General features: G+C 37.3%; 1 protein-coding gene across 23 annotated transcripts in view; it reads left to right on the forward strand.

Moving 5' to 3' along the window:
• Positions 1 to 20,785, forward strand: part of RALYL (RALY RNA binding protein-like) — a 380,415-nt gene that overhangs the window by 291,780 nt on the left and 67,850 nt on the right. For all 23 annotated transcript variants that reach the window (XM_040678004.2, XM_040678012.2, XM_025147092.3 and 20 more), the window contains one exon: positions 8,680 to 8,755. In XM_040678004.2, coding sequence (XP_040533938.1) covers positions 8,680 to 8,755 — 76 coding nt within the window. The remainder of the gene's footprint in view (positions 1 to 8,679; positions 8,756 to 20,785) is intronic.

The following is a 20,785-nucleotide window of genomic DNA, read 5'->3' on the forward strand; positions in this document are numbered from 1 at the left end:
ACACATATTATTAAAAATAATGGAGTGATGGGGCATTTATGTGATTAGCAAGGTGATTCATGGTATTACTGATTTCCAGTTCTACCTAACAAAACACAATAGGAGGAAGGATAAAACATGATTTAGGATTTAAGCTAATAATAAACTATGTAGCATTTTAGGAGGAAAATCATGCTGGGATAAGAGAATGGAGAGAAAATAATATTGTATATAACTAGTTTGAGGTTCTCATGTCCCCTTGCAAAGCATCTAGGTCTGCTGGATGCAGAAAACTGAAGTATATGAGCCATCATTTTCTCTATTCCTATCAACTATTTTTATATTTTGTTTGCAGAAATGCCTAAGTAAGCTGAATGAAAAGACACTGTATATCGTTCATTTTTAAGCTTGTCTGTATTTCCAATTATTGTATGTTCTGCTTTCTCAGTAAGCTTCAATGTAATTGTAGTTTTATTATGAGTATAAATTGAATCTTCTGTGGAAATGCATGCATTGGCGAAGAAAGAGTTACTAATGGCTACAATCTGAGTATTGCTTATACAAAAATATATTAGATTTGGAATATTATTTGTTTGTTTGCAGATTACCTCCACAATAATGTTTCCTCCCATGTGCCAAATTTCAGTGGATTTATCTCTGCTTCTGCTGTCATTTTATCCAACCCTGAGCTGTTAATAAAAATAGTACGATTTAGAATATTCTAAATACAGTCACAGGACATTTTCCTTTGTAGCACAGCTATATTACTTTGCAATACTAATACAGTGATATTGTTAGAGGAAAACAATTTTTTATAGTTATGTGAAAACAGAGGTAATTCTGAGGATGTCCATCAAATGTTTACAATAGTTTTGTTAGAAGGAAAAAAAGAAAAAAAAATGAGAGAGAAAAGACAATACCTGTTAGAACTGTAACATGTGGTAGTTAGATCAAATTTCCCTAATATTGGCACAGGAAAATTACCTTATCTTGGGGGAAATGCTTGAAGGCTTGTGCTGTGTGTATTTGGAGCTTGAAAAGAACCTCTTCTATAGATTCCCTAATCTAGATAAACCTGAAATATGAAGATCATAAGCAGAAAGAGGGAATATAGAAAGGAGAATTGAACTGCCAAAAGCAGTTCTGAATCCTCACAACCTTATTTCTTCATTTGGTTGGGGACACAGGATTTGTTCAAGCGAAGGAGGACCAAGGTGAAAGCTGAATTCACCATAAAGACAACAGTGGTGTACAGAGGGAGGATTCCAGGACAAAGCATGTAGGGAATAACCTCAAGGTCTGAGCTGCCCTTGAATGTTTTGACAACAGTGTATGAATAATGTACTGATCCTTCAATGAGAGCTGTTATGCCAGCCAAGCCCAAGGGCAGAGGCAGGTACAGCAGCCCACTCTTCAGAGGGGCAGCTTCATCTTCCCACCTCCTTGAAAGTGCCATGGGCATGCAGAATGACCTGTGCTTAGGAAAGCACTGCCCAGGAAGCAATACTGTTTGTCCCACCCAGAAACACTTGGGAAAGCTCACTGTTCAAAATTACAAATACACTTCAAGTATAAGAAAATTTTGTTTGAATGTCCAAGAAATATTATCTGCAAATAAAATATTTGTGTTTTTTTGAAAAATATTGTTATTGTTATTTTGAGAAGAATAGTTCTTGTTTGTGTTTCCATTAATAAAGTTGACAATCTGCAAGAAAAACAGTGAGGAAGACAAAGGGATTGGGGAAATGGGGACAGTGAACTCTTGTATTCTACACATGTCAATTGTCATGAAAAACCATTGCTTGAAGCATTAAGCTAAATTAATAAGAGAGTTAGATAAAAGCCTGTGGGTCAGGGAAAGTAGCTAACCATCATAAATAAATAAATAAATAAAGTATTTTGAGGAAGAATTAAAAATTACTGGGGTTAAGGGTATGTTCCTTAGAAAAAAATTCATATTGAAATATGAAATAGTTCGATCAAAGACTGTCATATTCTTTCTCCATGACACTGTTTAGTATTGCTGCTTGAGGCTACTTGCACTGCTGAGAAACTCAGACATCTAGTCAACATGAAGCTTTGTCTGAGTCTCATGGTGATACCTATCTTCTGTTACCAAAGACAAGCAGCAGAGCCTGTTGGCTGCTGCCCTGCAATGACTGTGCTTGATCTGAAAGAAGACAAGTGCTCTATTTTCTTTTTGGAAACGACATCTTTATTATGATCAAGAGAAGTCAAAGAGAGAATGATGTTCCTTACTCTCTGGAAAAAGCTGTAACTCAAGGACCAGTTCTGTTTCCCATTAATAGCAACAATGAGACAGTGTGAACAGGTGTTAGTGTCACACAGAGTCTCTGCCTGAACTTTTATTTCTGAAGGTAGCAGACAGTTCCTGATGTACTTTCCCATCACTTTCCTACATCCTTATGGCAGAATTGATCTGCATTTGCAGAATTAGCCAGACTGTGTGTTAAACAGTCACACGACAGGTAGAAATCTTGTTCTTTGGGTTTAATTTGTTTAATTAAAAGGACCTTCCTACAGAAAGAAGACTACATTTCTAGATTTTGGCTTTGATTTTGGTTTGAATGTATGACTGCCAGCTTTATGGCACTGTGATACAAATCAAACTAGAGGTTTCCACAGATAACACCCCAAATCCTGCAGCCATTTGAGCCATTTGGTCTATAGGTAAGTGGCTGTGGCCATGTGGTTCCCTGCAGGCAAATCTGAATCTCTTGCACCTGTAGAACAGCAGCATGGATCTTTCTGTAAGAGAGCCTGCCAACCCAGTGCTAAAGAGGAGAAAGAGTGGGGAGGATTGTCACCAATAGGGCTCCCATTCCAAAGAAAGTGGTTCATAAGACATGCACTTTTCAATTTGTGTACGTGTGACTACTGCCCCATCACCGAACTTGAACTGCAGGGATTTGAGCACTGGCAGAGAAGCAGGTTGGGAGGTCTCACCCACAGTCTCTGCAATCTCAGCAAAGTCCATGGGGAATCTTCAAGAGGACTCAGAATTAGTATTGTCCACTTCCCTGGACATGCTGTAGGCCAGTGCTGGTTGCACACCCAACTGGGTCAGAAGGAGCTGCCAGGTGACTGAGCCATTACTTGGAGTGGGGGGACAGATGTGGCAGCAGGCATACAAAAATCAAAAGAGGCCAATGCTCCGCACCAGTGGTGAAACAGTTCATGCAGCTGTGGGAGAAGTCACCATCTTAAACCCTGAAGGAACTGTTTATGATGGGTGGATAGTCGGGATCTATTTCCCTTTTAGCTGTCACCTGTCTTCACACCAACCTGGTCCTTCAAGAAGCAGTGACTTTCCAGCAAGACAAAGCCTGACACTTACGTTACTGAATGGTGTTAAGAGTGATAGCTTATATAACCCTATATCCTCATTTCATTCTAGCAGTGTTTAATGAAAAAAGAGATGACTGAACAAAGCAATTTCATATACCATTCAACAAGCAGCTCTTTCTGTATGAAGCGCTAACAATAGCTGTCATCTTTGTACAAAAAAAAAAAAAGAAAGAAAGAAAGAAAGAAAAGGTTCAAATTATTTCAGTGGTAAAAGAAAATCTAAATGCAGCTGAGAGCCCCATGAACAAATTATTTTAAATACTATTACGGAAAAGGGAAAAAGGGAAATGTGTGACCCAGACCTTCATTTAATATTTTATTAACCATGAAAGTTAATTTGAGTTTGTGTTCAATTTTCTGGGAAGTTGTATAATTTTGGCAAAGGATCGAACTGTCTTTTCCTCTCTTCACATTTTGGTACAAGAGATGGGAAAAGAGAGGAGATAACACACAATTAATGTAACACAGTAAAGAAAGTCTGTGATGCAAAAAATGTCAGATGACTTCATTAAAATTCCTTTAGTACGCAAGAGGAAAGATATTTATAGTACTGGCAAACGAAAGAATATAAAATAAAGACAAATTAACGTTAGTTTTGCTGATATTCACTTGTAAATCACATGATTAGGGGCTTCTCTAAATGCCATCTACCTCTTGGTCTTTATTTCTGTCCTATATACTTTGGGCTATGTGAAAAAAAGGAGAAAATGCGTTTTGTTCTTCCAACACTTGCATCTATCTGGTTATAAATTTTACATTCACTGTATGAATTCTTTCTCTTTTCAGTTTTTCATACAGTTGTGTCTTCTAGCATTTCAGTAAAAGGTTGGTCTAAAACAGAACTAGCTAGTCTGGAAGTACACAATGGCAGCTTTTTCCAACCAAAATTTTAAGTCAAGAAACTATGGGAGTTTTAAAGGAACGTGTCTTCAACCATTCATAAGAATATGTGGAAGAGCATCTAATGGGACATGGAAACTAGCTGTTTGGCTACAGAGGCCTTTACAGTTTCCTTAGTTATAGGTCTTGGATCCCAGTCTCTCTGATACGGAGCCCACATCAGGAGCTATGTCTGCAATTACTGTAGATATCTGGGACTGTTCTCTTTCAGTGGGTCTTATCTTGAAAAGTGTCCACAACTAGAAGACCAGTTAGGAGTGACTCCTAGATCGTGTCAATTCTCTGCCTATGTCCAGAAATTGTACAGTAGAGTACTTGGCTGCCTAGGGCCAAAAGTCATACCAGCAACCACTCTAATAATTCAATACAATAGATAGCTGAGTTCTAGTGCCTGGTAGTGGCACTATTTAATTTTATAGTAAACAAGTAGCCTGATAAATGGGCATTGGATTTAGAGGAGAAAGCCTGAAGTCCCAGTTTCATGTATTGAGCTTGTGCTTGCTGAATCTTCTAGTTTACAGCATTTTTTTTTTGGAAAGAAAAGTGGTTGATTGGCTTTTTTTTTTTTTTTTTTTTTTCCAATCATACTTTTAAAATAATCTGAAGGACATTTATACTGAAATACTTCTAGTATGTGAATACAACACTTTTGGTATCATTGCTTATACTTACAAAATCTGTTTAAAGGCAACTGTACATTTGCCCTCAGGACTGAATTGTCAAATTGCTTAAGCTGCAGACCTATGAGCAAAGCCTCAAGAATGGTTGATACAGCCCCTCCAAAACTGGAGGGTTTATGCACCAGAGACTTCTTGGTCACCACTATATAGCCTAGAGGAGATAGGCAGCCTACATGAGGGAAGGGTAATGGGAGAAAAGTAATCATGCTGTACTGAGTTGCTCTAACAGACCAATTTATGTAGTCACTGAATACATTCACTGTTCTTTCTAAATGGATTGTGTATTATTATTATTATATTTTTAAGGTCTTTTTTTTTTTTTTCATTCATTGCTAGGCAGTTCCTGGTATAATTAGAAAGAAAAACACTATGATTGAAATTAGATGTATTGTACTACATGACAAAAAGTCTTGAATGAAATCTAGGTCTCACACCCTAACTAGACTTTCCTGAACATATAAAACTGAAAATACATTCATTTCAATTCAGAAAGTAATCTTATTTGATTCTGAAAGCACAGAAAGAGCAGGCTACTGCATTGCAATTGTTTGCAGTCACTTTCCTATTCATAATGATGCCCTAATATTTTGAATTTCAGCACTGATTTGATCTTAGTATTATTCTGTAGGTGAACATTTATAGCATATGATTAGCAAATAATGTGAGAATCCCTGTGCTACTCAACACATACAGAAGTGTGAATTTCTCTGTTCTTTGTTGTCTAGTTCATATTTGTCTACAATTGCAGTAGCTAATTTTACAGCATAAGGAGTGATACCTGTCTTCATTCCTCACGGTGGAATTATTAGTGCAGGTAAATCTCCGTGCTGCAGCCAACAAATTTGTTTGACACATGGTTTATGACCTACTGGATGTAAATGTCTGCTGTGAAACTAATGATGGATGAAGTAAGAGAACAAGTTATCTCACAAGATTTCCAGTTGGGCTAGAAATAATCTGTCCTGTGAAATGTTGACAGGTTCACTTCTAATCTCAGTTAGAAAATTGAGGTTGGAGTAGATAGTGCTGAAAAATAATGGGGTGAAAATCTGTTCTAACTTTTCAGACCATTTCCTACATACATTCTTAACTTGCTACAGAGTGCTTAGAGAGTTCCAGAGATATTCATTCAGTTTCATTTTAAGACAAAATCCCCATGTGTATGGCTTTACTATGAAATATTTCTTGTGTTAAAGAGAAATTCTGGCTATTACTGTTTGTGTAACATAGTTCACTGTTTTCTACTAATATCTTTAGAGATTTATTTAAGTGCAAGGGAATCATAACTGATTCTGTGTTTTCTTGCAATGTTACTTTTCCAGCAGTATTTGATTAAAATAAATCAAACACATAGCAAACAGCCCAAGGTCTTCCATACTACTTGTCTTTGTTAAAAGTAGATGCCATAGACCTGCAAAGGTATGTCTACAAGAATAATCATCAAAACAGGACTGATCTCTTCCAGAAGGGTGTGAACAAGTTTTGAAAGCTCTTTACTGTTCATATACCTAAGACTAATGACCTGGCCTGCGGCTCTGAAAAAGAAGCAGATGATAGACATGGAAGGTATGTGAGGATGAATCCTAGAGCCTCAGGAATTTTCCAAGAACAGATTGCAATTCTACCTTTTTATTTCCTCTCTAGAATCTGTCCTAGTTTTAGTAGTAGATGTTGAAAGTCAATAAAGCCAATGACCTTAAAGCTGACATATTAAAATAGTGCGGAAAGGTCTAATTATTGCAAAGGTCATAAGATTAAATTTTCATTCCAATTTTGTTATTTCCGGGAGCCAATGGAAATGTGGAACAGCTATCACAATTCCCTGTGACTTTCAACAAATGCTTGATGTTTACTTTGTTGGGCCAACATTAGAATTTATATTTGTTTAAATGTGGGAATCGTATCTGAATTTTTAACAACCAGGGAAGTGGAAGATTTATAAATGTTTAGTAAAGCAATTGCTTAAAATTAATGGCAGGAAAGAATTTCAAGAAAGCATGAAAACTGTCTCCAATATTAATCTTAATTGAGAGAGACAAGTAAAACTAGAAATGTAATGTTTTATGGAAGAATAAGATATAAGATTAATACATTCTATAACATAGTAGAATGAAGTACTATTAGATTAATTTAAAATGTTTTTTTATGGAGAAGTTTTTACAAAATATAGATATCTTTTATAGGAAACTTTTCATTTCAGGACATTTTATAATTTTAAATATGTGTTAATTTATATCAAAATATTGAATTTAAATGGAAAATACATTTAAGATTATTCTAATGCTTGAAGCATAATACTTCCAATGGAAAAATCTCTGCTTTCAAAAAATCTGATGAACATTTTTCAGTGTTTCTGATTACTAGAAAATATCACATGGATTTTTTTTTCCTACTTTGTGCAAACTAAAATTACCCAGTCCATCAGTCTCAGGCTTTTATTACAGGTTTTGAGGTAGAGAATAGCATAAATAAATAAGTTTGTTTTTTTACTGTCATTGCACTGTGTAGTGATGCTTTCTCATTCAGCATCTCAGGTTTCATCTTTACTTTTCCCTCTGCTACTTTCAAGTTTGGATTAAGCACAGGCTTTACAAGAACATGTGCTTTCTCAGAAGTCTTTATTGCTACATGATTCCATGGTAAATTGAATATATTGTTCTATCACAGAAATTTCAAACTGAAATAACTCTTCTGATTTCCTGATTTTGTTGACTGTTACCCTTTCATATATCAGTGAAACCAAGCAGAGTAGTAGCTGTAGCATCACTCAAACGGCATGAAATTTGTTTCCTGATCAGAAATTTTACTTTTTCTGTGAAATTTATTGTAAAGTTTACTGTACAACACCCGGGTGCTTTTTAATACAGATTTATATTTATATTGACAGCTTTCCACCCTCAGGCAAGGCATTATTCAATAAAGGGCCTGTCTGCATTTATTTCTCAATAGGTAATTATTACTAGCATTCAAAATGGTGGATGTACATTTCCTGGTGTGTCTCTGAATACGATTCAAAAGAAGGGAAGAATTCGAGATCCAGCATGACTAATGTATTGCATCATGTATTTTTACATTTCAGTGATAAGTATACAGGCATAATATAAATGAATTAAATATATATGTATATGCACAAGACTTCTGGTGTTGAGAATTATGACTACTTACCTAAGGCAAGGTATGTGCAAGAACAGATACTCTCTTGGCCCATGAAAACTTTAAAGACAGTATGTTTTGATATTCAGAAGAACAAAAAAATATGCATTTGGGTTAGGAAATCCATGTTATTTTATTTAATTTTGAGAACTCTCTTTTTGAGTAGATAATGAAGTGCCAGTTAAAGATCAGCCTGCATTTTGCAAGACCTTAAAGAACAACTCTTTACAACTGCAGTGCTCCACAATTTATTTTGGCCTGAGTTCATCATCTGTCTCTACATTTAAGTTACCATTCAAGTTTCTGTAATAGGTTCAGAAATCCTCACCTTCATGAGTGGAAACTCATGTTTGTAAAAAATATCATTTCTCTCTTACCAGTAAATGACATTTTGCCTAAAATCCTCAGGTGTTACAGTAAGAGTATTTAGGAAAGCTTTATACTATCAATTTAAAAGTGGTAAAAACTAGATAGCTATTTTACATACGCTGTCCGTTTTCAATGTCTATTGATCGTTTCCAGTGTCTTGAAGGTGCCTTTGCAAAGTGTTTCCACCTTCCAAACCTCTGGCTTATGGATTTCAAATGTTTGCTTTCAGATATCAACATGGCAGGAGAACCAAAACCATACAGACCAAAACCTGCCAACAAACGTCCACTTTCAGCACTTTACAGGTAAGTTAGATTTCACCCTTAACATGATACAAATCAGATTTATTAGAAGAATTATGGTAAACTGTAATGTTTATTTTGTTTAATTTTTCCAAATATATCCAGCAATGCCATCGTGTAGCACATGAGCTAGATAAAGTTTCTTCCCCATTCATGGTTTGATTTCATATGAAATATAATCAAGCTCTTGTACACACCAAAAGTTTCTGATTGTGAGCAAAAGAGTCAGTCTGTCACTATGTGCACTTATTGAATCTACTCAGAGTAACATTCTAACTTTCAGAAGTAAAGACTCTATTTGATGCTCACAACAAAAAAACCTAAATGGCACCAACAAGGAATAGACCTAGCAAATAGAATTCCTGACTGATACTTAGGTGAGATTATCACAATATGTAAATAGTGCCCATCTTTTGATTGGAAAAAGAAGCTCCCTCTACTTTTCCTGAAGTGAAAATGGAAACAACGGCGAAGTAGACTTAAGGCCCATATAAAAACGCAGCATTTAACAACATCATTACGAAGTATACAATAAAATTATAAAACTTTCATTTACAAAAACTACTGACAGAAATATCACTGTGGTGTTTTGTGAACTGTTTATTGAAGTCCTCACTTCTGGAGCTGCAATCAATAATTTATTTGGCTCTGTTTTAAAAAATGAGTGCTATTTCAATTTTTAATCCTTATGCTTTATTGCCTGACTGTGGCTCAGTTCCTCTGTCTTTGTATTTGCTCGTGAAATAACTAATAATTTCAGAGCAAAACTACTGGTTTCTCATTGATACGTGTCTCAAGGGTGAGCATCAGTATCTAACAAGACTGAACTTCATCCTCTTGTGTTCAGGAAGGCACTGATAGTGTCTTTTTCCTATTCCCAGATGATTTTTTTTTTCATACAGCTTGTACAAACATGAAGAAACCCCTACCTTTATTAAAAATAACTAAATAAATAATTAATCAAACAATTAAACATTGTTAGAGAGACTGATAGATAGACATGCACAAGACACTGCTGCTCAATAAACCCCACTTCCCTTAAAAGTGGGAAAAACATCAGATCCATGAAAGGAGTTAAGGCTAATTTCTTCCATGGCTGAAATGCAGATACACTGGCTCTGAGAGTGACATGTCAGTGGTGAAATCAGAGACACTCATTTTGGACCTTTTAAAGCCTGGTCTGATCTGAAAGTATCAGATGGAAATTCAAGGGTGGGATAAGTTACCTTTAGCTGAAGCAATAGGGAAATTACTTTTGGGGAAAATAATCTCTGTTTTATCATTACTCTCAATTGCAACCTATTAATTTCTGTAAGTGTTACTGGTAGTCATGTGTGATTACGTGACTGTGTCCCTCTGTATTTCAAAAGATGCTTGAAGAAGTTATGTGGCTTCTGACATATATATACAGTTCCATCTCTGAGCTTTTCAATGGTTTCTCATAAATGTTCTACAGACAAGACAGTGATAAGTTACTGTGGGAAGTTCTGACGGATCTTTACAGAGAAAAAATGATATTTGGTCGTATCCTCTCATTGATCTCTCACAGACTATTGTTCCAGTTTATTAGATTATATGAGGCTTCCTTTTTTTTTTTTTTTTTTTTTTTTTTTAATTTTTTTATAAATAGCAAAAGCCTCACCTGAAGATAATGGAGAAGTTTCATTATCCCACTATCTGTTAGCGTACTAATATGGGAGAAGGTTAACGGCTTATAAAATTATTGGCAAAGTCAAGATTTACTTATGTCTTCGTTGTACTGGGGACAGCCGGGATGGAGTTAGCTTTCTTCTTAGGCCCCCATATGGTGCTGCTTTGGATTTGTCACTCAAACACATCAACGTTTTGGCTATTTCTGTGCAATGACTGACCAGCATCAAGGCTTTCTCTTTTTCCCACTCTGCCTTCGCAGCAAGCAGGCTGAGGGTGGCAAGGTGTTGGGAAGGAACACTGTGGACCCAAACTGGCCAAAGGGATATTCTATATCATATCAAGTAGTTTCCAGAAATAAAAATACGGGGTGATTTTTCTTCCAATATATACATTGCTTGGTTGATCAGCCAATCTGATGTTTAGGCATTGGTCTGCCTGTGGGAGGTGAAAGGTAATTTTTGCATCGCTTGTTTACCTTAAAAATCATCTAGTTCCAACCTCCTGCTATGGGCAGGGTTACCAGCCACTAAATCAGACTGTCCAGGTCCCCATCCAACCTGGCCTTGAACACCTTCAGGGATAAGGTATCCAAAACTACTCGGGACAGCCTGTGTCAGTGCCTCACCATTCTCTGAGTGAAAAATTTCCCACTGACACTGCCCTTCGTTCTGTCACTATCAGTCCACGTAAAGCGTCCCTCCTAATTATTAGCTTCTTTTAAGTACTGGAAGGCCACAATGACTATAGGCTGAACAAGTCCAGCTTTTGATGCAGCCCAAGATACAGTTGGCTTTCTGGAATGCAACTGAATACTATTAGCTTGTATTACGCTTCTTATCCACTAGGACCCCCAAGTCCTTCTCCACAGGACTGTTCTTTATTAGTCCTTCCCCCTTGTCCGTAGACTTATCTCAGAGTGCTGTAATCCAAGTGCAACACCTTGTACTTGACCTTGTTGAACCTCATTAGGTTCATGTCAACCCACTTTTCAAGTGTGTCCAGGTCCCTTTGGATGGCATTGTTTCCTTCTGTCATATTAACTGCACCACTCAGTTCAGCTCCATGAGTGTGTTGGCTTTTCTCTAACAGGAAACCAGAAAGTCTAAGGCACATGAAAGTATAAAATACAACACAAAGACTAGTGTTAGAGTAACTTCTACTTTTTTTTTATAATACTGAAACTTTTTATCAAGCTGTAAGAAAGGAGAGAAAATAGTAGATCATATAGAAAAAAACTTATTTCGCATTAGCAGAAAGGTTAGTTGACAAGCTATTTAAGAAAATCAATTTTAACTGGAGGGATGGAATCAAAGAATTGGATAACCTGGATGTGAATGCAAATTCAATGGAAATGTTATGATGAAATTCACCCTAAAGAATTTAAAGAACTAGCTGAATTTGTATGTGAACTATTATTGACTGTTTTCAAAAACTTTTGGAGGTCATGTAAGGTAGAATAACAGCAGGTTTCGACAGGTGTACACCTATATTTTAAAAAGAGGAGAAACCATAAAATTATCAGATCAGCCAAGCTTTGATTTCCAGATATGTAGTAGAAAAAAAATTAAACAGTCAGTTTATCAACATCTAGAGGACAGTAAGATGGTAAAAAATCCATCAGAATTATCAGGAAGAAATGATGTTGATCCAAAATAATTTCCTTCTTTAATAAGACAGCACATATAGTGTGTAAAGAGGAAAGAGTAGATGTGCTATACTGTCATTTAAACAAGCTTTGACTCTGGCCCTATGCTGTTTGCAGAAGCATATTCAAGAAACTTTTTGTCCTGAACAGAACTGTCCAGCTTCAACCTCAATTGATCTTTGGCTATACAAATTTTCTTCTGCAGAGAACATCTCTGTAGTCCTCCCATGTAATCTGACCTCTCTTCCAATGGCCATACACTTTCCACCTAAGCTCTAGAAGCTCCCTGTTCAGCCAAGCTGACTTTCTGCACCTCCCACTTCTAACACTTTGGTATTGACTGTTCCTGTGTTGGTAAGAGGTGATACTTAAAATATGAACAACATTGATGAACAGCAGTATTTTCAAAAACAGAATCAGAGGGGAATAGACAATTCCTTGAGCAGCCTGAAATCTACTCTCCCTGTATCCAAGGGATTTTGATGGCAGTTTTCCTCCTGCCATCAAGGGTTTTAAACTCAACTACTTCATGGTCACTGAGGATAAGATGTCCACCAATCGTCACTTCACTCACAAGCAACAAATCCAGGAGGGTGCCTTTTCTAGTTGGCTCTCTTACTGCTTGTACCAAGAAGTTACCATTGATGTGCTTTCTGGACCTGTTTGTGTCAGCTATGTGGTATTCTCAGATGTGTGATATCCTATGATGCATTACACAACATAATCTGCTAAAGTATCCAAGTCATAGAATCATAGAATCATTAAATCCTTAGAGTTGGAAGTGACCTTTAAAGGTCATCTAGTCCAACTTCCCTGCAATACGCAGGGACATCTGCAGATAGATCAGGCTGCTCAGAGCCTGGTCCAACCTGACCTTAGATGTCTCCAGGGATGGTTCTTCCAACATATCTCTGGGCAACCTGTTGCAGTGTCTCACCACCCTCACTGTAAAAGACCTTTTCCTTATTTTCAATCTAAATTTCTACTCTTTTTGTGCAAAACCATTTCCCTTTGTCCTATCACCACAGACCCTGCTAAAGAGTCTGTCCCCTTCTTTCGTGTAGCTCTCCTTTAGATACTGAAAGGCAACTCTCAGGTCACCTCACAGCCTTCTCTTCTCCAGGCTGAACAGCCCCAGCTCTCTCAGCCTGTCCTTGTAGGAGAGGTGTTCCATACCTTGAACCATTTTTGTTGCCCTCTTCTGGATGCACTCCAACAGGTCCATGTCTCTCCTGTACTGAGGACTTCACATCTGGATGCAGTACTACAGGTGAGGCCTCACCAGAGCATAGTAGAGGAGCAGCATCACTTGGCCATGCTTCTTTTGATGCAGCCCAGGATACAGTTGGCTTTCTGTGCTGCACACATTGCTGGCTCATGTCCAGCTTTCCATACACTAGTACCCCTAAGTCCTTTTCAGCAGGACTGCACTCAATCCTTTCATCCCTCAGCTTTTATTGGTAGTGGGGATTGCCATGACCCAGGTGCAAGACCTTGATCTACTTCTGTCAGAAGTGGTATTGAGACATTTGTCTATGCTTCAATTCAGAAACTAAATTCTCTTTCTATCCTTTCTAGTTTTATAATCTCTGTGGGAAGAGTTTCATTCAATCTCACATACATAAACTTTAATATGAACCTAAATGTCAGACTCACTAATTTTTCAGCTGTATGAATTAGATGCAACATGAATAAGTCTATCATTTCGTCTTTGATGTTTACATAGGCTCATTTGCATACCCAAACTCTCTTTTCTTTCATATTTCACTTATAATTCTTTTTACATATTTGTGCTACTGTTCCTGACACAGTTAAAAAAAAAGAAAAAAGAAAAAAAACAACAAAAGACAAACAAACAAAAAAAACACGAGGACAAAATTAAGAATAACACTAAGAATTTAAAGGACATCGTGGATATAATAAAGTTAGCATAAAGTTTTGCCTTTCACTTCATCAGGACTAGAATTTATTTCCATATGTTCTCCTTATATGTAGTTTAACAGCCTCACTCCTACCAGGCAAAGATGTCACTGCTCACAACCCTTAATTTCTAAAAAGAAGACAGCCTGCCTGAAATAATCCCTGAAATAATCCCTGAAAAAAACAAGAGACAGGCCCAGCAAAAAGAGGGGTCAAGGACAACTAGCTAACACCTCATTGAAGTTTAAGAATTGTCCTGACAAATGGCCTGCATAGATGAGCAAGAAGCTTCTGAATAAATTAAAAGATGTAAGAGAGGTATACAGAAGGTGGAAATAGCAACAGGTGACCTGGTAGAAATACAGAGATGCTGTCCAGGAATGCAGGTGTGTGATCGAAGCAGTGTTTGAGCAGGCTGATGTTATCATTTTCCAGCACTCAAAGAACAGAAAAATGTGGGTTTTGTTTTAGAAAGATGCTAAACCCATTATTAACTTTAAGCATACTCTCTGAACAAAACTACATATATGCTTAGGATAGTGCTCAGGAATCTGCTGAAACCTAACCTAATAGTGAGCTCCAGAAGTGTTCCTCCTATTTTGCATTGCTGTTCAGTATGTGAGGAGAAAACTAAATCCCAGAAGGTTCAAAATTGTTGTGAATTTCCATTTTTAGCAGAACACTTCTGCGGAAAACCTGAAGCCAAACAAATCTGCGTCTCAAAATTATTTTACAGCTTGTTATTTGGGTCTAGCCTTAAGCAGTAGTAAAATTTACTGGCCAATCTTCATATCTTTAAAACCCAAGGTGAAGATTAAAGATGCTGACATGTTGAATAATATTGTCTTGTGGTAAACAAGCAGACTATGTCTTTCTAATTTTCTGGTGTTTTGAACAGTATTTCACTAAGCAATTCTGTGTCAATATATGAAAGTCTTTTCTTCCTCAATATATGCCCCAATATACCAATGTAGAATTAAAATAAATAAATAATCAAATAGATTGGTATTTTACTTCATTACATTATAAAATATTGTTTTAGCCATTTATTTTTCATTTTTGTTCTCCACCATTTTTACAAGGTATTAAGTCATAGAATCATATCACAGAATCATAGAATGGCCTGAGTTGAAAAGGATCACAATGATCATCAAGTTTCAACCCCCCTGCTATGTGCAGGGTTGCCAACCATCAGAACAGGCTGCCCAGAGCCATATCCAGCCTGGCCTTGAATGCCTCCAGGAATGGGGCATCCACAACCTCCTTGGGCAACCTGTTCCAGTGCGTCACCACCTTCCTCCTAATATCTAACCTAAACCTCCTCTGTCTCAGTTTAAAACCATTCCCCCTTGTCCTATCATGATCCACCCTCGTAAACAGCCGTTCCCCCTCCTGTTTATATGCTCCCTTCAAGTTTTGGAAGGCAACAATGAGGTCCCCCGGAGCCTTCTCTTTTCCAGGCTAAACAAGCACAGCTCCCTCAACCTTTCCTCATACGAGAGGTGCTCCAGCCCTCTGATCATCTTAGTGGCCCTCCTCTGGACCCGTTCCAAGAGCTCCACGTCCTTCCTATACTGAGGGCCCCAGGCCTGGACGCAGTACTCCAGATGGGGCCTCACAAGAGTTGAATAGAGGGGCACAATCACGTCCCTCTCCCTGTTGGCCACCCCTTTTTTAACGCAGCCCAGAACACAGTTGGCCTTCTGGGCTGCAAGCACATACTGCTGGCTCATGTCCAGCTTCTCATTCACCAGGAACCCCAAGTCCTTCTCTGCAGGGCCTACATACATGGTCTGAAAGCTGTAGAGGCCTAAAAATGTGCATGGCTGCTGCAGACATTTGGTGTTTGAGATGAGAAGAGAGAACTGCTGGAGACTGTGTTGGGTACACGGAGCCAAATCTAATGTGGTGTCACTAGTACTATTTGGAGGTATCTGGGAGCTGTCCCAGATTACATCCAAGCCTGCTTGCTGAAAAAACTAGTTTGTGTGCCAAGAACAACACCCGCAAAGAGTGAATTAATGCTTGTATAATGTAGGGAAGCAGGGAACCAGGATTTGGGAGTAAAATGGGAACATAAGTTACTGAGCACTGTAGGGGTGCCTGTTCATTCTCCTTGCTCAACACAATTTAGTATTCTAGTTGATTAACAAAGCTTTCAAAGACTTATCTGGGAGTTTTTGAATATAACAAGTTCTCCCTCCCCTATGCCACATTCCAAGCTTCCCCATAAAGCCATATAAGCAAAACAGGTCTTGCTTCAGATCCACATCTTGAGGGCCCAGTGAAGAGTTATTCAAGGTCTACTCCTCCCCATATTCCCACTGTGGGGTGGTCATGAAGCCTTTGAGCCAGATGTCCGCCAAGCTGAGGCCTGCCCTGGAATGAGACAAGGAATGGGATGAATTTAGTGGAAGGAAATACTGAGTGAACTTGTCTCGTGTTGCTTCAGCTGGCCTGATCTTCACCCTGTGCTAATTGGGCTCCCATGGCACTACCCATCTGTAGCCCTGGCAAAGGTGCCCCTGGAGGCCATGCTCTTTAGAAAGTGCACTCTGAAGTTTCAGGCTTTATGGTTCAGTTATCTCTGAGTGGCATTAAAATACACAGTCATTTCCCATTCCCATCCACTTCTCCATATAATGCAATTGAAATGCGTATTCAGCATGCTTGATTTAACATGCTACTAATTAGCCATATTAAACAACCTTTACTTTATAATTGAGTAAGTCTTGTGGCCTGTGGAGGAAATTAGTTTATTCAGAAGTCTAGTTTTAATATACTGGAAAGAGATATCCTTTTATTTACAGCATGTGCTTATGCTTTTAATATCAAAGTTAGAGGTTTTTTTTGTCGTTTTTGAAAAAAATACTGTCAGTTTCCTCAGTACATTTTATTTTTATAATACCCATCACAAAACTGCTTAGATTATGCTGCACATCTTGCATATTCTTTAGGTTTGCAGTTTTATTTCATACCAGAGGCTTAAAGAATTTCTTACAGCCTTTCTCTACTTGCTGCCCATTTCTCAGATGTATCTTAAGATATTTTCTGTAGTAAGTGGTAGGTCTTTCAATCCTTACAGCCATCCATTATTTCCAGTTGATGTCCTGAGCACTCCTGGGCATTCTTCATTTCAGAAGAAAGTGTGGCAGGCAGAGTGACTGGCAACGTGATCACCTCTTCCAGGGAAGAAGGATTCTTAAGATCATTACTCACCTTTGAAAACATTACATAATCTCAAAAAGTTCTGTGCCAAACAAGCACTACTATTCTTTTTGAATACTGCAGTATTTTGCATAATGCTTTCTGTGGTGTGCTGTTGGCAATATATTAACTATATGCTCTACTGGCACGTAAGAAAAATAACTGCAGGCATAAGGACCTTTCTTGATTATTGTTCTAGATTTATTATAACGTTCTTCTTTATTCTTTCTTTCTCTTATTACATTTTTGTCTCATTTTTATTCTTGGTTTACTAGAACCTAGAAGCACAGTACAACCAACAGAAAATAAACCTGATCAATTTTTTTTTGATGCTTTACAATGGCATTAAAATGTGATTATGCCTCTCAATTCTTAGGATTTTTTACAAGATTAAAAAAAAAAAAAGTTACTTATGCTTATGGAATATATTTTTTTAATGAATGCATTGTATTGAGATTACACAGTTTGATATCTCTTTTGAGTAAACGTAAAGTACTTCCTTTTTATATAAATATATCTTTTCTATGCCCTTGATTACTATCCTTCATAAAATAAGGTATTTTGTTTCAGTGCAGTGGGACATATCTGAGATGACTGTTGCTTCATGGTTTCTCCTGAAAAAAAGACTGAAGTTTAAATTAAAATTTAAATTGAGATAATTTTAAGTCTGACAAAACGTATTTTACTTTCATTTCTTCAAATAATGTTCTCAGAGATCACATCTGAAGCATTCACTACTTTACAGGAAAATAATTGAACATTTATTCTGAAATTCTCACAACTCATAGCAATTTTTCTACTCTTTCAGAGAAGAAACTTTTCCTAATATCCAACCTGAATCACCCTGGTGCAACTGGAGACCGTTTCCTCTTGTCCTATCGCTAGTTATGCAGGAGAAGAGCCCTGCCCCCACCTCAGCACAACCTCCTTTCAGGAAGTTGTAGAGAGCAATAAGGTCCCCCCTGCACCTCCTCTTCTCCCGACTGAACAATCCCAGCTCCTTCAGCCAGTCTTCATAAGGCCTGTGCTCCAGACCCCTCACCAGTTTTGTTGCCCTTCTCTGGACACACTCCAGGGTCGCAGTGTCTTTCTTGCACTGGCAGGCCCAAAACAGTACTCAAGGTGCAGTCTCACCAGCATTGAGTACAGCATTGAGTACACCACTGAGGGTCACTTCCCTGCTTCTGCTGGCAACACTATTTCTGATACAAGCCAGGATGCCATTGGCCAATACATACAGCTTTGTGTTTCTCGGTGATGTCAGTTTAACTGCAGTCTGTTTGGTCACAGAGCTGTTTAGTGAATAAATCCATGTGATCAAAAGGAGCACAAGTATGCCCTTTCACATGATCCAGGCATGAATGCTCAGAACCTAATAACTTCAGTGAGGGAAGAGTGGGGAGATCCTTGGTAATATACAGGAAAATCTTGAAGACAAATCACAGATAAAGATCAAGAGATCTTATTCTATCAAATATATTTGTCATCTTGTGTTATAGTTTCAGTCATACTATTTCCAAACTATGTTGTACCTTTTATAAGAAGCACAATAAGACTTTTTTTTTTCTTTTTCTTTCTCTTCAGTACTATAAAACTATTACTTCCTTTTCGGAGCTATCTCTAATGACTATGGGCAGGCAATCCTTCTCCACTCATCAGTGTATCATAAATCTTCAATTGCTCTCCCCCTCCTTTTCTTTCTTTCTTTTTTTTTTTTTTTGTGTGTGTGTGTGTGTGTATGTGTGTGTATGTGTTCACCTCCATCAGAAATTTTATACTATGATCTTGACTTGAAGGATAGTGCTGCACATACAATAAGACTAGCACTCACCTTTGTTCCCATCTGCCAAGTTACTCCTTAGACTTACAGTCTTTCTGTAATTTATTTTTTCACTTTGTTAGAGGAAACCAATGACACCTGTTTACACACATCTGCAGAGGAGGTGCATTCCTTTTTCCTAGCTCAGTACTTGTCTTCTTGCAGATGGTGATATATGGTATCACGTCTGGTGTTGCTTTCTTCCACAAAAGCCCAGACACTGTAATCACAGTCTTGCTCAGAGTTTACCAAGTTTGGAGAAGAATAGCTAGTTTTCTTATTATTGCTTTTTTTCTGGTCTTTAATCTTCTTTCTTGCTTTTTTTTATCTCCTCTAAAACCTGAAGCAGTATACCATAGCAAAAGTAACTAACTGTGAAACTCTTTTTTTTTTTTTTCCCCATGTTTTTTTCACTGTTTACACTTAAGTGGAACAGAAAATATATTCACTGCATTTTGGTGGCATTGAAATTACTAAGCCTCCTTTCTTATCCAAGTGCTTGTGGTGCTAATAAGACTGAATAATTTTTGACACATAACTCAGAAAGTAAATTCCTAAAAGATCTAGACCACTGATGATTTTGCCTGCAGGCAAACAGAAATAGTACATTTAGCCATCCAGTCTTGACAGTCTGAGCCCAGTTTCCATCCTAGCCGTATGTGAGATTTCCACCCCTTAATACTTCATGACTTTTTACATTTGTTTTAAGAAATAATCAGAATTTGGATTCACTGTTTACTAGCAGGAAAAAAAAAAATGATGCCTTCTGTAGATACTCAGCTGTGCTTTTGTTATCTTAAAAAGAAAAATGATAGTACCGGCATCATATAAAGAAAAATCAGAAACAGAAACCATGGTAATTTTTCCACATTCATGTTTTGATGAGGCAGATAACAGACAAACAGTATCTCATTTTGCAACCACTGTTGCTTGGTAATTGTCTTAACATTAGAGAAGTCTTAAAAGTGAAAAACTGTTATTGACAGAGAACAGAGCAGGATCTTTGCTAACATGGCAACCAAACAGCAGAATTGTTCATTTTTAAGAATTTAGTACTCCTATAATTGGAGCAGTAATCAATAATGCAGGAGAAGTCTGTGCTTCTGAACCCCGTTTTGGGGGCTCTTAATTAGACATTTGTTCTCATGAAAAGTAACTCCTCTACACTTTGGTATGGAAGATGTTGATATACTGCAAGGGTGCAGTTCAGGTGGCTTGGAAACAGCCATAGACATGTGGCACTGGATTACAGATTTAGATTTCTGTGAATACATTAATAAGGCTGGATAAATGAAGGGCTGCAACTTAAAATAAATATATTTTAGTCCTAAGAATCATATCAGAAAAAAAAGAGTTTAAGAGAAAATGGATTGTTGAGTAAGATTACAAATAGCATAAAAGGCTATGCTGTGTACAGCAGAGAGGGACAGTAGCAACATATTAATATTCAGTGAGCTATTAGCAATGAAATTTCCTCACAAGCTTATTTCTTGGTGAATGTGCTAGTCAAGGAGTACCCAGTTTGAAAATATATTGTCCTGCTTGCCAGTATTTATACTTAAATGCTGCAGATGATGCATAATTTCTAAAGAAATTTTATTTTTTTTTTAGGAATATGTTACAAATTGAATGCTTTTTTGTTAGATTGATTGCTATTCTTCACATAATATTTTAAAAAACACCGGGTATTTTACTGAAAAATAAGAAATGTATTCATAAATGTGTTTGAATACATTATGAGTCCTAAGAAATGAGCAATTTATGATATCTATTGGCATGAAACTGTATG

Source organism: Gallus gallus, chromosome 2 (assembly GCF_016699485.2).
Source record: "Gallus gallus isolate bGalGal1 chromosome 2, bGalGal1.mat.broiler.GRCg7b, whole genome shotgun sequence".
NCBI classification, from domain to species: domain Eukaryota; kingdom Metazoa; phylum Chordata; class Aves; order Galliformes; family Phasianidae; genus Gallus; species Gallus gallus.